Below are 18,026 nucleotides of genomic sequence, written 5' to 3' on the forward strand. Positions count from 1 at the left end.
TCTGACAGCAGTCATGCTGTACCAAATTAACACAGTCTAGGTCACAAGGACCATTTCATGTTTAAATTAAGAGATTCTTTTTCCTTTTGAAAACATATGAGGACAGTAACACTAAATACATTACTGAAAATTCCTAAATCCATTACCCTAACTCAGCACTTCTCACTTCACCTTCCTGCATTTTTTAAGCATACAAAATGACCTTCCGAATCTGTCTCAGTTTATTTTTCCAAAACTATTTACTGAATCCCTATTGAGTCCCAGATACTGCACCACACTGGAAATATAGATATCCTTTTAACCCCTGCCATTGTCTTTATTTAGGAGGGAAACAGACAGAAAAGCCTGAATGATTTTTGTTGTTGTTGTTATGTTCAATTAGCCAACATAGAGTACATTGTTAGTTTTTGATGTAGTGGTCAAAGGTTCATTAGTTGTGTATAACACTCATGTAATGTGCTCATCACATCATGTGCCCTCCTTAATGCCCATCATCGGGCACCCCATGCCCCCACCCTTTCTGTTCTGTAACCCTCAGTTTTGTTTCCCAGAATCCAGAGTCTCTCATGGTTTATCTCCCTCTCCAATTTCTTCCCATTCAGTTTTCCCTCCCTTTTCCTGTGGTCTTCTGCCCTATTCCTTATGTTCCACATATGAGTGAAACCATATGATAGGGGTGCCTAGGTGGCTCAGTAGGTTAAGCATCTGCCTTTGGCTCAGGTCCTGATCCCAGGATCCTGGGATTGAGCCCTGCATTGGGCTCCCTGCTCAGTGGGGAGCTTGCTTCTCCCTCTTTCTCTGCCTGCCTCTCTGCCTACTTGTGATCTCTTGCTCCCTGTGTCAAATAAATTAATAAAATATTTTAAAAAGAAACCATATGATAATTGTTTTTCTCTGCTTGACTTATCTCACTCAGCATAATCTCCTCCACTTCCATCCATGTTGATGCAAATGGTGGGCATTCATCCTTTCTGATGGCTGTGTAATATTCCATTGTATATATGAACCACATCTTCTTTATCCATTCGGCTGTTGAAAGACATCTTGGTTCCCTCCACACTTTGGCTATTGTGGACATTGCTGCTATCAACATTGGGGTGCAGGTGTCCCTTCTTTTCATTACCTTTGTATCTTTGGAGTAAATACCCAGTAGTGCAATTGGTGGGTCATAGGGTAGCTCTATTTTTAATGTCTTGAGGAACCTCCATGCTGTTTTCCAGAGTGGCTGCCCCAGCTTGTATATTCCCACCAGCAGTGTAAGAGAGTCCCCTTTCTCCACATTCTCTCCAACATTTGTTTTTTCCTGACTTGTTAATTTTAGCAATTCTGACTGGTGTAAGGTGGTGTCTCACTGTGGTTTTGACTTGTATTTCCCTGATGGCAAGTGATACAGAGCATTTTTTCATATTTCTGTTGGCCATCTGGATGTCTTCTTTGGAGAAATGTCTGTTCATGTCTTTTGCCCATTTCTTGACTGGATTATTTGTTTTTGGGTGTTGAGTTTGTTAAGTCCTTTATAGATCTTGGATAGCAGCCCTTTATCTGATGTGTCATTTGCAAATATCTTCTCCCATTCTGTGGGCTGCCTTTTAGTTTTGTTGACTGTTTCCTTGGCCTGAGTGATTTTTTTTAAAGATTTTTGTTTGTTTACTTGTCAGAGATAAAGAGCACAAACAGGGGGAGCAGGAGACAGAGGGAGAAGCAAGCTCCCTGCTGAGCAAGGAGCCCAATGCAGGACTTGATACCAGGACCCTGAGCCAAAGGCAGATGCTTAACGCACTGAGCCACCCAGACTCCCCAGTCTGAGTGATTTAAATGGTGGTAAGAGTTACAGAGGAAACAAACAAGGTGGCAGAGTGGTGGAGAGTGGGTGGCTGAGTGGCAGGGACTGCTTGTCCATGTATTTCCATCACATGAATTCAGCATTATTTTGTCAGGTTCTGTGTTTTTAAAGCCCTTTGAGAATCTAAAGAAATTACACTGTGTGTATAGACCCTTCAAGAATTAGTATTTACATCAGCGAATCTTCTTATCCAAACATGGGATGAATCTGTGTATTTGGGGATTCCCGTGTCCTTTCCAGCATAGGTATGAGGCTTTGTGTACATCCTGTATGAATGAGTCCTGCAAACCTATCACACTTAATCATACACAGTTTGTATTTTAGTGCAAATAGGGGTCTATTTGGTGAAATGTCTCTAATGTTGTTTTAATGCTGTCTACTACAGTGTTTGCTGTGACTTTCCAGTACATCTCTTTGACCTGGATCATGGCATTAAGAGTATGTTAACTTTTTTATAACAAAAGAAAAAGTCCCACTCAGTTTCTTAGTATGATTATCATTTTTGGTAAACAAGAACCATTTCCAGTGATGTGGGAAAAGAAACACCAAAATGTAATCTTTAGTGGACGGTTATTGCTATCCCTTACCACCCCCCACCTTATTTCTATTATTCCCCACCAACGTGATATTTTTATCTCTTCAAGTAATTCAGGAAAACTTGTATTTGATTGACCCCCATGAATAAGAAACATTCTACTGGAATTTGTTTCTATTCATCATCCTTAGGAGCAAAGCAAGTAACAACAACAACAAAAAAAAACTTAATAGATGGATTTATTTTTATAAAATAGGTAGCACAGGACAGCCATCTCATGGTATTGAAAGTATGAATAAATGAATGAATGTGACTTTTTTTTAAAAGATTTTATTTACTTATTTCACAGACAGAGATCACAAGTAGGCAAAGAGGCAGGTAGAGAGAGAGGAGGAAGCAGGCTCCCCGCAGAGCAGAGAGCCCGATGCGGGGCTCTATCCCCGGTCCCTGAGATCATGACCTGAGCTGAAGGCAGAGGCTTCAACCCACTGAGCCACCCAGGAGCCCTGAATGTGACTTTTAAAGAATATGTGGGGACACACATGATTCTCATAAAATGAAAATTTATGTTATCTGGGTGGAAGTGATAATGGCTACTGAAAGAGTCAGCTTCTAAACCTCTGTGATTTGGGGCACCTGGGTGGCTCTGTTGGTTAAGTATCAGGCTCTTGAATTCGACTCAGGTCATGATCTCAGGGTTGTAGTTTCGAATTCTGCATCAGGCTCGGCACTGGGCATGGAGTCTGCTTGAGATTCTGTCTGTCTCCCTCTGTCCCTCTCCCCTGCCACTCCCTTAGGGCCCTCATTGTCTCCGTCTCTCAAAAAACAAAAAACCTCTGTGACTTCGCACAGGAGAACTTCGGGAGACAGGGAATCTGCTCCATGAGGCCATTCAGGGCCCCAGGCTGCCCTCATTGCTGGCCCCACCATTCTCTAGGGCCTACAAGCGTAACTCCAGAGGCTGTCAGCCCAGTAACAGCTGGCAAGGGTTGCACTGGGAGGCTGGATGCTGTGCTCTCCCGACAGCCGTGCCGCACAGAGAGGATATCAGGCAATAATCGACACAGAGCACAAGGAGCCTGAATTCATGAAATGTTCTAAGTCACTGAAGGAAAAACATTAAAAATCTGGACACTCATCAAGACTATTAATTAATGAACCTCCACTGCAAATACATTTTCCATTTTCAAGTCTCTGAACCTCTGGTGTCCAGAGAACACTCTGTCTGGGCAAGCATGCCCAGGCCCTGTCCTGTAGCTCAGCTCCCCGCTCAGGAGCGTGGCTGAACAGGGACGGGGGCCTTGGCCTTGGGGCCGCTATTACATAAGAGCACAGGCGCAGCACACACACTACTTCTGAAACCACAGAAGTCAAACCACAGTGGAAAATTCAGCTACTCTACAAAGAAATAGCAAGATAATTTTCTGCAAAGTTTCCTACTCTGGTCTGCATTCTCCTGGGGTGGCCTATATTTCTAGTGCATCTGAGAGCCCATACGATTAGAGAGGAGTGAGTCTCTAGAAGAAAGGGGCATGTAGATGTCCTATTACCATGACTAAACCTGGGGACAGACTGCATTTCGTGCCCGCCTGCGACGAGAGCGGCAGAGGTCCTGGCGCTTGGACCTGGGGAAAGCTTTGTATTCGATCTCACTGGCAGGCCGGCAGTAAGAGTGAGACATTAATGGATTTCACAAGACTGAAGATGTCACTCCTTTTTCAGTGCAGAAGTAACTCCCCGAGAATTCGAGTCACTCAGGTTGGGGAGCAGATGCCACCCACAAAGATAGCTGGTTAAGCACACAAATGCAGAGCATGAAGCATCCCACTCCCCGCCCCCGAGCCCAGCATTCTCAGAAGCGGGCTGGAGGGCACTGCCGCACTCCCGGTCCTGAAGCAAGTCCTGGAGGTGAGGGCACAGCATCCCGTGGCCCACCAGGTCAGGGTGGCTCTGATGCCAGCAGCACAGAGGACCAAACAGCTCACCCGTCCCTCACCCAGGAAGCCCCTGACTCACCACGCAGGGCTCAGCGCCCCCACAGGCCATGTCCTCTCCTGCCGCGGCCGTCCCCGCTCTCTGCTCCTCCTCCAGCCACACCCGGACTTCCCTCCAGCACCTGCCCTGGGGCTCCTCTTCTGTCCACCCTTGCTTGCCACAATGGGTCAACTCTTGTTCCTATAAAGTTTGTCAATTAAACACTATTTCCAGGTTTTTTGAGCCCTCAACTTGTTTTCTTCCTATGAAAAACATGTAAAATTTATCTGCTGTTTTTTAGGACATAGGCTGCCAGATATTTTTATACTCCCATGGTATTTTTTTTTTTTTTTTTAAGAAATGGGAAGAGCGGGGCACCTGGGTGGCTCAGTAGGTTAAGCCTCTGCCTTCAGCCAGGGTTATGATCTCAGGGTCCTGGGATCGAGCCCCACATCGGGCTCTCTGCTCAGCAAGAAGCCTGCTTCCCCCTCTCTCTCTGCCTGCCTCTCTGCCTACTTGTGATCTCTCTGTCAAATAAATAAAATATTTAAAAAAAAAAAAAAAAAAAGAAATGGGAAGAGCTCTAGTTCTCCTGCCCCTGCTCCCAGGGACATAACTTGAACGCGTGAGCTCGGTAAATGATGTTATTTTGCTTGTTGCCATCACTGGGCATATCATGAAGACAGAGTTCTTTAAATACCTAAATGTGAATAGAAAAGCAAGTCGTTTTAGGCATATTTTTTTTAAATTTCAGTAATCGCTCTAACTTTGAGCACAACGGCACCTGTCCCCCGAGGAGCTCCCACCCTCTGTCTGGAGCAGCAGCCGTCCCACTGGTCTTCTCTACAAAGTGGTGTTTTCCCTTGCCAGGTGGTTACACCGTGTAGGCGGCACGCCAGCCACCACCTCAGCCGAGGCTAGCGGCTTCATGTGCACGACAGAAGCAGTCGCTTGGAAGGTCCCAGAAGGTTGGAACTGGAGGCACTGCCCCCAAAGTGGCAAAGGAGAATTCTTAGTTTTAAATCTCACAACTTGATTAGATGTTAAAGGAAGAACGGATGGGGCTCCAGTCTCCCCTCCACATCCCCATAGACGGCCTGAGCCAGTGCCCTAGAGCTCTACAGCCCAGGGTGGAAACAGCAGGCCGGGGGCCAGCACCCACAGCAGGCCGGGGGCCAGCACCCACAGCGGTGGGAGAGGCAAGGTCCAGAGCAGCGCACCGTGGGAAGAGCTGGAGGCCCGCGGGGTCTGGGACACTGTTCCCAGTGGGACCTCTTCCACCTCCCATGACCAGCCACTCACATTCATCATGTCAATTTGCTATTTCACCTAAAACACGTATTTTTGTGGGAAAAACTAGGCCAGTTGTTTCTCCCAAGGCTTATTTATTTCAACACCTCTGCTGACTTAGCACTTAAGGCTCAGAATATTTTGGTCACTTTCTAAGAAACAGCTAAATTTCACGAAATAGTTATTTGGTTTCATGGTAATGGGGGGTGGGGGTCAGTGGAGCCATTCAGATGTTCCTTTACTCCGCTTTATCTTGACTACACACCAGAGCCCTTCTCCCCTGGCACAAGGCACAAGCTAAGAGAAGCTCCCGTTTTTGAGAGAATTACATTACAGAACTTCACGGGTTAGCCAGGGGTTGACATTTCTTCTGCGGGAAGGAGGGCTGGGGTGTAGGAAACCAGGTAGGCTGATCCAGAAGTCAGGGCCTCGCAGGATCTGCCATCCAACCCTGCCTCCAGCCACGAGGCTCCACAGCACACCCAGCAGGTCATCCTTGGGACGGTCACCTTGCACGCTTCTGGTCTCTTGAGAGATCACCCACAGCTATGAATGATTGTCCCCCAAACTCCACCGAGATCCACCTGGAGTCAGTGCCCCACAAATAGCCAGCTCAACAAAGTGCAAGACCAACCTGGGAGTGCCCGAGTCACCTCAGACACACCGCAACCGCATCTGCCCGTGAACAGGTGAGCTGGTCCAGGAAAGGGCTGCCCACGGGCTTCACTGTGGGCCCGCGGAAGCAAAGGAAGGTGGGCTCTGTTCTCTGCAGAGCTGGAAAGTGGAAGTTCACAAATGCCCCCATTTTCTGATTTCCCTTCCTCCCTTCTCACTCTCCTCTTCCCTTCCTTCCTCACTTTATAGTCTCAGGTTCTTCAAAAGACCCAAAATTATATAAGGTAATAATTAGAACAGATAATTCTTGTGTTTGCAACAGGTAGAGAAGTAATAAGTAGAACAATAACAGCACAAAAAGAAAAAGAGGAGAGGGTATAGAGCTATACAAAAGAGATATTTCCATCACTTAGTGGAAATAATTTAGTGTAGACCTACGCAGATTCTGATTGATTGAGAAGTACACTGTAAGCCCCAGAGCAATCACTAAGAAAATACTTTAAAAATATAGTGAGGACACCTGGGAAACTTGTTAAGAGAGTAGAAACTAAGAGTTCTCTTCACAAGCAGAAGTTTTTTTTCTTTTCTTTCTATTGTGTCTATATGAGAAGATGGATGTTAGCTAAGCCTGTTGTGGTCACGTCACAAAATATAGACACATCAAACCATTATGCTGTACACCTTAAACTTACATAGTGTTACATGTCAATTATCCTCAATTAAGACTGGAAAAATCTAGGGTGAAAATACAGTGAAAAAATAAGGAGTGAAAAATGTTACACTAGAAAATACTTACAGCAAAAGAAAGCAGTAAAGGAAGAGAGAAATGAAACAGACATGAGACGTATACTAAATAAAAATTAAAACTGCAGACATAAATCCAGACTGTCTCAATCATTACACTAAATGTGAATGGATCAAATAATCTAGTTGAAAGATAGAGGTTACCATGCTATCTACATGCTATCTACAGGAGACAAACTTTGGATTCAAAGGTACAAGTAGGTTGAAAGGAACAACCACCAAGCAAACAGCCACCCTAAGGACCAGAATGTCAGCCAAAATGACTTTAAAACAAAACAAAATTCTAGTGATAAAGAGGGACATTTTATAATAAAAAAGGGTCTTCCCTCAGGAAGACATGACCATTACATATCTGCACCTAACAACAGAATTCCAAACTACAAGAAGCAAAAAAGTGACAGAACTGAAGGAAGAAAGAGATAATTCAACAATAGTTGGAGATTTCAATAGCCCCACTTTCAATAAGGATAAAACAACTAAGATTAAGCTCAATAAGGAAACAGAAACCTTGAACAACACTACTAAAAAATTGGACCTAAAAACCATCTGTGGAACGCTGTGCCTAACAGCAGAAGACAAATTCTTCTCAAGTGCACATAAAATAATATACTCCAAATGCAAACTGAAACCACAATGTGGTACCACTTCACACACATCAGAATAGCTATATTCAAAAAAAGAGCTATTAACGAGCATTAGCGAGGCTGCGCAGAGAATGGGAGCCTCATCCATAGCTGCTGGGGGATGCAGTCTGGCAATTCCTCAAAGCATCACGGGACCCAGAAACTCCCCCTCTGTGTATGCACCCAAGAAAAAAGCTATACCCACACACAAAAAACTTGCACTGGAATGCTCTGAGCAGCGTTTGTCATAGCAGCAAAACCTAGAAACACCCCATCTCCACCAAGTTACGGATACCTCGAACACAGTATATCCCATCAGAATATCCTTTGGCTATAGAAAGAAATGAAGAGCTGACACCCGCAGCAACACGGACGAGCCGTGAAGACACGATGCTCAGGGTCACGGAGGCGATACATCGCAGCGTATTATACAATCCCATTTGGAAGAGATGTCCAGAGCTGACGACTCTGTAGATTCAGGAAGGGCTGTGGGGGGACTGCGAATGGGGGCAGGCAGCCTTTTTGGGTGATGATAATCTTCCCAAATGGATTGTGGTGATGGTGGCACAAGTCTGTGAACACACTAAAAACTGTTGAATTGTACACTTGACACGGGTAAACTATACTGAGCGTGAGTTACATCTCATGGAAGCTGTTAAGGACCGGAAAGTGGGATGAGATGCGTTCTGGCCGGTAACACACAGCCTCACCTTCTCCCGGCCCTGAAGTCTGTTTCAGCTTTTCCCCACTTGTCACTTGCCAGCTTGTTCTTTGCTGAGTCATGCCCAGCAACCAGACTTGCAGAGAAAGTATTTTCATATTTCTGCATGGTTAGAGATTTCTGAACAAATTTTACTGGGACCTTGGACAAAGGACAAATCTTACAAGTTACTAGACAGACACACAGACTCCTCTCTGTTTTGCTCTGTGCTTACATTTCACAAGGACATCTAAGGGCTCTCACCTCCTGGAGAGAGGGGAGAGGAACAATACGTAAATATGTCCCCAGCTTCACATTGTTTGGGTTCCTCACCTACAACATAGACCCCCAGAATGGGTACGTTGACATCAGTTGGACTTTCACCACATGGCCGAGAAAGGATCAGAGTGCCTGACACTATCTTCACAGTACATTTTTCCTACGTTGTTTTGATGGTGTAGTTTTTGATAATACTTCTTCATATTAGAATGACTGAAAATCTCTCTCTATGGAGTTACATAATTTTACTCTATAATAATTAAAATGGTTTTTCCATTACTGATCTGTACTTTTGAAAATGTCATGCAAGTTTTAGAATTGTCAAATTTTGGAACATTCTTCTTCACTTGAGTATAGGATTTGTAGCATTTCAAATTTCCTCAGTGACAAGTGACATTTTAACAACATAAATGCTCTTTTAATGATCTTCATTCCCCAGTTTGTCGATGTCCTCAAAGTAATGGCATATTCTTATTATCTTTACCAATATTGTGTCAAATCAGCAGTATGTTTAAATATTTTTTATATGTTTACATGATGCTCTCCTCTCATTAAGTGGATTATCAAATACTACAAGAGCCTATTCATTATTTATAATTGGAATTTAATTCATGAATTACTAATTCTGGTATGATCTGAAAAGCACTCTGTTATGATTTACGTCAGGATAATTTCTGACAGTTTGTCACGGAGATTCCTGGCAGCGCAAGTGAATAAGTGGAAACTGGAGCCCGTCCCCAGCTCAGTCGCAACGTACTACCACTGAGAGTTGTTCTTTCGTCTCGAGAACAGAACTACAGTGCACTTTGAGGGGCTAAAATCACAGTGAAGAATGTAAGTTTTATGGCATACACGTGTTTTGTACTGCTCTGGGGGTTTCAACATCGATAGCATCCTAACAGCCCCCCCCCAGGGACAGTGGGGTCCCAGTTCTGCAGCTGCCACCAGGGATGGGAGGAAGTGCCGTCACCAAGGCGTCCCTCTGGGGGCGGCCCTGGCGAGGAAGCGACGTGGGACTCGGGCCCTGGGAGAGCAGCGGCAATTCCTCAGAAGGTGAACAACCACCCGAGGCTCTCCCCTCCTTCCCTGCCCATCCAGGTCCCACTAAGGCCTGGGACTCTGGCCTGAGTGAGGATGGTTCCCAGGTTACTGCTGAGCACGTGCTTGTCGGTGGCAATGCTAGCCGGCCCACGAGCACTCAGCACCAGTCAGTCATCACTGGGGCTCCCCTCTGTGGTGGCTTCTGATGGTCCCTCCACTGCCTGCCCCCCGTGGCTGTGACCCCCAGATGGCACTTCCCAGCTGTGTGACACCCTTTCTTCTCAGATGCGCCCTCGGCTGCTCCGTGTTTCTGGCAGCCCTGGGCTGACCCACCCACCACCAGGGCTTCCGGGCGCCGAGTTCAAAGACGTCAAACATCATGGTGCTGCCAGTCCTGTGGGAAGCTCTTCTCCTCCTCCCGGGGGTCCCAGGGAGGGACCTTCTTCCCTCCCTCCCTCCCCTCTTCCCTCCGGTGGGTTTCTCAGCGGTCCGACAGGCAGCACGCCTCTACTCCAGCGCCCAGTGCACAGCGGCACAGGTGTCTCCCGGGTCCCCACCACTGGGGCCACAGCAGGGCGACCTGCGGAGCAGGTGTGCGCCCGGCATCCCCAACCTCTGGAGAAGCTGTTGCTGAGACTTGCCCCAGGACAGGGTGTTCAGGGAGCAAAGGCAAACAGGTGACGAGAGCCCGCCGCACTGGGGGTGCAGAGCACACCTGCTTCCTCCCACATGAACCCCGGAAGCGGAGCGGGTGCGAGCCGGCGAGGCGGGCGACGGCGGTGCCTCCAAGGCGGAGGCGGCAGCGCGCGTGAGGGTCTGCAGACATGCGCGGCCCAGCGGCTCGGGGCCCCGTGTGCTGGCACAGGGGATCATTCTCTGCACTGAAATTTGTAAAACAGAAGACAGAGAAGCTCCAAAACAGCATCCCACACGGACGGAGAGAGCAGCGAGGGAAGTGCTGCGCATTCTAACGGGGAGGGGCTGAGTCGCCAGACATCGTCCATCTCAGAAGGGCCACCGCTCCGTCACACGGGCTTGCAGGACCCAAAGAAAATAAGGATGATGGAAATCGGTAGCCAGTGCCTGGCAACCTAGAAAGCCAAGTCGGCTTTCACTGCAGCTATAAATGCTTGAAAACTGAACATTAGTGGGGAAATAGTTTCGTCAAATCTGAGGATGGCACAAATTGCTAAAAACAACTCAAGTGGGGGAAAAGACAAACTCAAGTGAGAAAAGCAGCAGTGGCCACGGCACGAGCCGGCTCCCGATTCCCGGGGGGCACAGGGTCAGGGGGTCTTCGCAGGGACAGCCACGGTGGGGCACGGCCACTGCCGACAAGCGTCGCGGCCCCCTCAAGGGGAGCCGCAGAAACCCAGCAGCCCGCCCCTGAGGACGTGGGAAACACCAGGCCCCCGACCTCGCGCTGGGATCCATTCCTGGTTGGCAGGAAAGTTCCTTTGCCATCGGGATAGAAGTTCTATGTTCAAAAGTCACTTCCCCTGCTAAGGCCGCAGCCCTGGCTCCATCCTGGCCGGCAGCCGGCGTGGCAAGCTCACACTCTTTCCTGTCAAGATTCCTGCAAGTCATTATTTACACTAAGAATCACCCAATTTCACCAAGACGCACCAGCTCCGCGGGCAAGAAGATGCACGTGAGGGCATGTGTCACCTGCTCCAGCCCTGCGGGGCTCCTGTCCCCGCCGCCAGGGCTCCCAACCCCACTGTCCCAGCAGCGTCCGCTGTCCGCCCACTGTCACACACCACACACACCGCCGGCTTGCGAAGCCCCATCTCGGAGGCATCAGTGCTGGTGGGGGGCACCCTGCAACCCGGCCCTTGTACCGGAAGACCCAGCCCAACCATCCTCTCCTCAGTTTTTCAAAGTGGCCTCTTTCAGGCACCAAAGTTCTCGTGATTCCCCAGCAGGAGAATGGGACTTATTTAACTGTCCCGGGCTCCGCACGGCTTCCCCCAGCAGAGGCTGCGCATGTGCGCATCTCGACCTCCGGCTATTCACGCTCCTCCGTGGAAGCACGTGTGGGTCCCACGGGTCGCCGCATGGTGCTCTCTGCACCACCATCCCAGGAAGGAGACCAGCCATGTCGCCCGTGTCGGGGGCGGGGGGCAGGGCAGAGCACACGAGACAGGGCATGCACCTGACTCGTGGGCCGGGTCTCCAGAAGCCGTGTGTCCTGGCCACCTTCGTGTCCCCGACGGGCGCGCCAGTCCAGCTGCCGCGAGCCCCCTCCACCGCTCCCTGTGCCAACAGCCACACCGAGCCACGGCAGGACCACTAGCTGCTGCCTCGGGGAGGCTGTCCCCATCAGCTCTGGTCCCATCTGACGGCCAGACCTGAACCCTGAACCACTTGTCAGAATGGAAGCCTGGCGGCCTCCCCCAGCTCGCATCAGGATGGCCGATTCCCAAACTCTGGAACGCCATCCTCGGGGACAGCTGTCCTGCCAGAACCCTTTCTCGGCCACGCTCGCCGGCACGTGCAGAGCCCATCGACACGCACACAGATCCAGATGCTACTCAAGGTGCCGAGCGCATACCCAGGCGCTACAGAGTCCCTGCTCTAACAGAGCTTATGACAACGATCGGACCATGTCAGTGACAAGAAGAGCAACCACAGTGGGGCGTCCCCTCAGCCCGAGTGTCTCCGAGGACAAGAGGAAAACAAGCCAGCCTGGCGGTTCTGGAAGGGCCGCGCAGACAAGGAGCGGCAGACGCAAACCGTGCAAGCCAGCCCCACCGTGGCAGTGCGCGTGGCGCGTGCTGGTTCCGTGTGGACCCAAGGAGCTGTGGTGGGACAGGGACGCTGACGGTGTCCGCAGGCCCACGGCGGGTCACGGCATTCCCATCACACACCACGAGATACAACAGGGGCACAAACACCAACAGGAGAGAATAAAAGCTTTTTATTCCCTCTGAGTCATCCTCAATAAAATGACAGCTCATACTTGAAAAATTCCACAGTAAAATCCAGGTTTTACCATGAAAATGTATTTCATGGATTAGTACATCAAAATGTATTTCTGAACAAAGAGAAGATACTAGTTACACACTCAAGCCTACACACAGGTGGAAATGGAACTTTCCATCACTGAATTCTACACTACTTGACATCACTAGGCGTGCGGCCCATGAAGGAGGCCCACGTTGGCCCTTTTGCCCGTCCTCCCAGATGTCATCCAAAGGTCCGATTCCCTGCGTAGCAGAAGAATGACAGATTTCAGATGCTGCTGTTCCAAGTTTTCCACAAGTTTAAAAGGCACCTCCTGCTACATACCCTTCCAGGTCATTTCCCTGAGACCCAGCTCCTATCAGAGAACACGGGCAGTACGTCAGGCGTTAGACACATGCCAGAGGCCCCGAGCGGAGCTGCGATGCTTTAGAGAAAGCGACTGCTTACAGCGAGGACGTCCAGACACAGGCTTTCCACAACCCGCACGCAGGGGACTTTTCCAACAGATCACATCTCCACACGGCGCCGTGCACACACACCACGCGCACACGCTGGCAGGACTGAGGTCGGAGGCCACAGCGTGAGGACAGACTGGCAGAGCCGCTCCCGGGCCGCGCGGGCCCACTTTGTGTCCTACTTCCTCTTGGCGCTCACGGCTGGGGTTCACTTCGACGTTACACAAGCACGCTGTCATGTTATATAATCGCGGTCCTCACAGACGAGCACCCGCAAGCGCCTCCGTGACACCGAGGCAGGCAGCAACTGAAAAACCCGCACTAGAACCACGAGGTCTGCTCACTCACTGAACCAGTCAAGTAGGTCTAGTTTACTCTTTATTAATAAAGGTGACTTTTAATAAAAACAAACATAATTTAATTCAAATAAAAAATACAAACGTGGCGCACAATCACAGCTTCACGTCCAGCCCGGGGACCGCGCCTCCATCACTCCCAGGGGCGAGAGCCAGCGACCCCACAGGCAGCAGCGCGGCGGGAACGAGGCTGCCCACGGGCCAGCGGCGACTCTGTCCTACGGGGCTGTGAGGAAGCCACGGACGGTGCCCAAAGCTTAGCCCACAGGACATGGTCTTAGGCCATTACTACTGTTAAGGTCCAATTCGGATTTTAATACGATCGACTCACAGATCGGAAAGAGAAGCGCTGCTTGGTGCTTCCAGATGCGTTCTGGAATTAGTTTCCAGGCCTCGTTACACCCAGTAAATTACAACGATAAAGACGACAGTCTGGGACCAACAGCTTCTTCTGTGGACGGGGGAGGTGACCACGGATATTGCTGGCGACAACTCGTGGATTAAAAGTCGTTAACGACCCTAGATTTCTTCAAAACAAGCAACATTAGCGCACACAGGAGTATTTAATATAACCTTAACGGTCTAACAACCCTTCCAGACGGAAGGAAATCCAAAATAAAGCAGACGTGTCACCTCTCACTTCCGCTAATAAGCTTCATGCCACTCTGCGACCATGGGCACCACCACCGACGGTCACGTATGCTTTGATCCTGGCTGGCTGAAGCCACACACACGCGCGGAGCTGTGTGCACCTGCAGCTTTACTGAGACCTTTCAGGGAGCTAGAATACTCATGGTTTCCCGGGTTCGCCCCTCGAAATGAAGCGGAGCTGTCGGTAATCAACTTCCACAGACAAATGTGTAGCCAAACCAAATTAAGAACAGTGTATCTTCCACACATGGCCTCAAGTAGGATGCTTTCGTTTAGTATAATGAAAACTTAATTTTTAAAAATTTCTGCAGTCTTCTTGAAACACAAGGCACCAACAGGGAGCAGACATTCCAGCAAAGAGTGATTGTCTGGAGGAAAAAAAATGGAAGTGATCAGAGTCCTCTGTCCTTTGTTGATGAGAATCCTTCTTTCTTTGTCGTCTACGCGACATCCTCCAGATAATCGGCAACGTCACTGAGCTGGGACACGGTCAGGTCCTGGGTCAGGTCATCAAGCTTCATGGTTCAAAGGAAAAAGAGAGCCAGTTTCAGAATGCAAGCACAGTCATAAATAAGCCTTACAACACGCCGCTGTAACTGAAGTAGTACCTTACGCTGCACAGACTGCTTCACATTCCGAAGTCCTCCACCTCTCCCTCTTCCCCCTATTTTGAAATCTGTGAGAATTCCCCAAAGGCTGAGCTAAGAGCAAAACTGCATTACCACCGCCACCACAGCGTGCTGGCACAGCCCGGCTGCGCGGCAGTCTCCGGGTGGGCACGAGGGGCCAGGTGGGAGGCAGACCGTGGACGCCGACCCCGTGTCAGGAGTTCTGACTCAAGCTTGCCCACAACCCTGGGAGGCAGACATTCCCACCTGCACTTCACAGACACACCAGCCAGGGACTCAAGGCCAAGGCTTGCCTAAGAACCGCAGTACGCGGCTGAGCACGGGCCGGGACGGTGCCGGCTCGGACATGCGGTGTCTGTCAGCAAACGCTGCCTCTCTCAAAGGCCTTCTCGCCTGCTAATCCCCAGATGGCCACAAGCACGGACTCCCTCCTCATGCTGGGAGGCGACGTTCACCTCCGGGCTGCAGCAACCTCTAACCCGAGATGCCCAAGAGGCCCTCACCCGAACGGGCCACAGCTTTCCGTGGGCACGACGGGAGATGCTCAGAGGCTCCCTGACCTCTCCTGTCCGACATACATCTCAGTACACGCCCCTGCCTGCCTAATAAAAAGGCCAAATGTGGCTCTGCAGGACGGACCCCTAACCATGGAGCCTGCATCCACTGTACCGTCCCCACCGGCCTCTGCACCAGCCCTGACCCGCCGGCGGAGATGCCGCTCCGCCTCCTCGATCACACACTCTCGTCCACGCACCGATTTCTATCCTGCCTTCCCCAAACAGGACTCTCGCGTCCGCTGACTGCACTGCTGAGGTAGCCAGTTCTGACTCCAGAACCTGGGCCAGGAAAGGTCATGTCACAGCCTTCAATTGCCTTTCTTTAATTGTTGACCCTGTACAGTCGCCCCCAGCAAGAGACACAGGCGCGAGCAGCGCTCCGCAGGCCACGGCCGCACCGTACTTTATCACTGGTGTTGAGGTCATCAATTTCCACAGAAAGATCCTCCTCGATCTCTTCCCCAATACTGAGCTCACTTTTCTCTGAGCGATGGCTGGTGCTAGTTCGAGAGAAAGAAAAGAAGAACGAACGTTGAAAACAAACATTTACATAAAATACAATAAAACGATACTCAGTCTCATGAGTTTCATACGAATTGTCTCACTTGATCCTTAAAGTAACTTCATGAGCCACAAACAGGCGCATCACTTTACGAGGCGAGAAGCGAAGACCCACAGAGGGGACACGGACACGAGGTCAGGAAGGTGCAAACCCAGATTTTTAATATTTTATCTACTATGTCATGCCACTTCTCAAAAAATGCTTATTAACTACTGTTAAAAAATAAACATAAATTCCCAATTGCGGCGGGGGGGGGGGAACCTCTGTCAACGTCATAAAAATTCTGACTCTAACTTCAAATTTCTAATCCTCTCCGTAGCAAACACTATTTCCAAGCTATCAGGCACCTGGTTGGATTACACTGTCCCTACATATGTAAAAAGGTGATCTGAGGCGCCATCTGCGTCAGAACAGTAACCGGGGGGCCCGTTCTTAAAACTTACATGTGCCCCACCCCCCCCGCCGCCGCCACTGGACGTGGGGAAGCACGTGGGTCCCAGTGACTGGCCTCCTCGGAGCTGCTCTGCGTCACCTCCCGGGGCCTCAGCTTTACCCACTCGCCCCAAGCTTTCTGGACGGAGCGCGTCTGCTCACTCTACGGCCACACTAGGACAGGCCTCCAAGCCCAGCGTGCAGATCTGGACGGACTGTCTTCCTCCACCTGCGATCAGCACGGACGGGAGAGTGTAGCGCACTAACATGGGCACGAACGGAGACCTGTTGCGCGCCGTGTCAGAAACTGCCCGCGACGCATGGGCCGCCCGCCCGCTCTCTCACCTGTTGAAGTCGTCTGCGTAGTCGTCGTCCTCTCCGGTCCCTGCCGAGTTTAGGAAAAGACACATCACATTCGTACCAACGTGCTCCACAACTTACCTGCGACCACACACACATTTCCTTCGGGAAAAACTACATTAACGAATTACATTGCAGCATTAAAAAAGAAGTCGCCAGGATCAGAAAGACTATTTTTAACCATACACGATACGAAAGCAAATGACCAAATAAAGTGCCTAGGGAATAATAAAAATGTCATGAAACGTAGTTAATACCTGGTCTTTTATTCCAAGTCCCCCAAAATCTAATCCCATTGTATGTTTACTATTTGTAAAGTCATTTCAGATTAAATGATATTATATTCATGAAAAAAGCAAGTTATCACAACTGCTATACTTTTCTTTTAAAGATTTTTTGTCAGAGAGAGAGAGAAAGTGAGGGAGGGACAGAGCAGGAGCAGCTGGGAGAGGGAGACGCAGAGGCCCCACTGAGCAGGGAGCCCAATGGAGGACTTGACCCCAGGACGCCGGGATCATGACCTGAGCTGAAGGCAGACGCTTCACGGACTGAGCCCCGCAGCCGTCCCTGTTACCGACACTGTCAACTCCGCACAGCTCGCAGAATGTTTAAAGGCTCACGAATGTGAAGAGGCAGGAGAGCCAAGCGAACGGGAGCACCTCTGCGAGACTCAATGGGCTTCAAATCCCGGCTCCGGCTGCGAGGTGCTCTCGGCCCGCGGGCGAACTAGGTAACCCTCCTCGGCTGTTTCCTTGGCTGTGATGATGGCCAAACCCACACCAGACCCGGGCTGGAGTCAGGATCCAGCAGGCGCAGTGCTGGGCCCACACCCTGCGACGCAGCCTGCCCTCCGCAGGAGGCAGCGGGACGCGGAGGCCGCAGATGGGACAGAGCAGCGTCCCGCAGCGGAAGGCAGCGCGAGCACCTCTACGCCTTGCAAACCCCCCTCCTCCCTCCAAATCGCCTGAGGGACACGTGAGGAAAGCAGACGTGAACCTCGAGGTGAAAACACAGAGGCCCACAAGAGCCATCCTGCCCAGGGACGCCCGGCACGTGGGAAACACATGGGCATGGTGCGGCCGCCCAAGGCAGGGGGCAGACCAGGAGGAGGCGGCCAGCTCGGCAGCCAGCTGGGCTTGGGGGGCACTGGTGTGGGTGCTCCTGAGTCCCTCCAAGCGCCAGACCCGACGGCATCTACACGGACGCACCACTGAGGGGTTCAAGCTCGCGGCTAGCGAGACAAGACGATCCTCTCCCACTAACGCCATCATCACTTAATCCATTTGTCAGATACGTGTGCGACTCCCAGGGCCCCTGAGGTACAACCATGAGTAAGGGGTGTTCCTAGCCTCA

The 18,026-nt window shown here is 50.3% G+C and overlaps 1 protein-coding gene across 4 annotated transcripts in view; it reads right to left on the bottom strand.

Annotated features, from left to right (window-relative positions):
• Positions 1-14,430: 14,430 nt before the first annotated feature.
• LOC111158651 (FGFR1 oncogene partner) overlaps positions 14,431-18,026 on the bottom strand; it is a 28,889-nt gene continuing 25,293 nt past the window's right edge. For 2 of the 4 annotated variants that reach the window (XM_022520836.1, XM_022520835.1), the window contains 3 exons: positions 16,659-16,698; positions 15,723-15,819; positions 14,431-14,648 (listed from right to left, as the gene is read on the bottom strand). In XM_022520836.1, the coding sequence (XP_022376544.1) occupies positions 14,574-14,648; positions 15,723-15,819; positions 16,659-16,698 (212 nt within the window). In that variant the 3' untranslated portion in view covers positions 14,431-14,573. Of the gene's footprint in view, positions 14,649-15,516; positions 15,820-16,658; positions 16,699-18,026 lie in introns of all 4 variants that reach the window. The other 2 variants (XR_002641368.1, XR_002641367.1) reach the window with 1 other exon arrangement.

Source organism: Enhydra lutris, unplaced genomic scaffold (assembly GCF_002288905.1).
Source record: "Enhydra lutris kenyoni isolate GAN:26980312 unplaced genomic scaffold, ASM228890v2 scaffoldscaffold62, whole genome shotgun sequence".
Classification (NCBI taxonomy): Eukaryota; Metazoa; Chordata; class Mammalia; order Carnivora; family Mustelidae; genus Enhydra; species Enhydra lutris.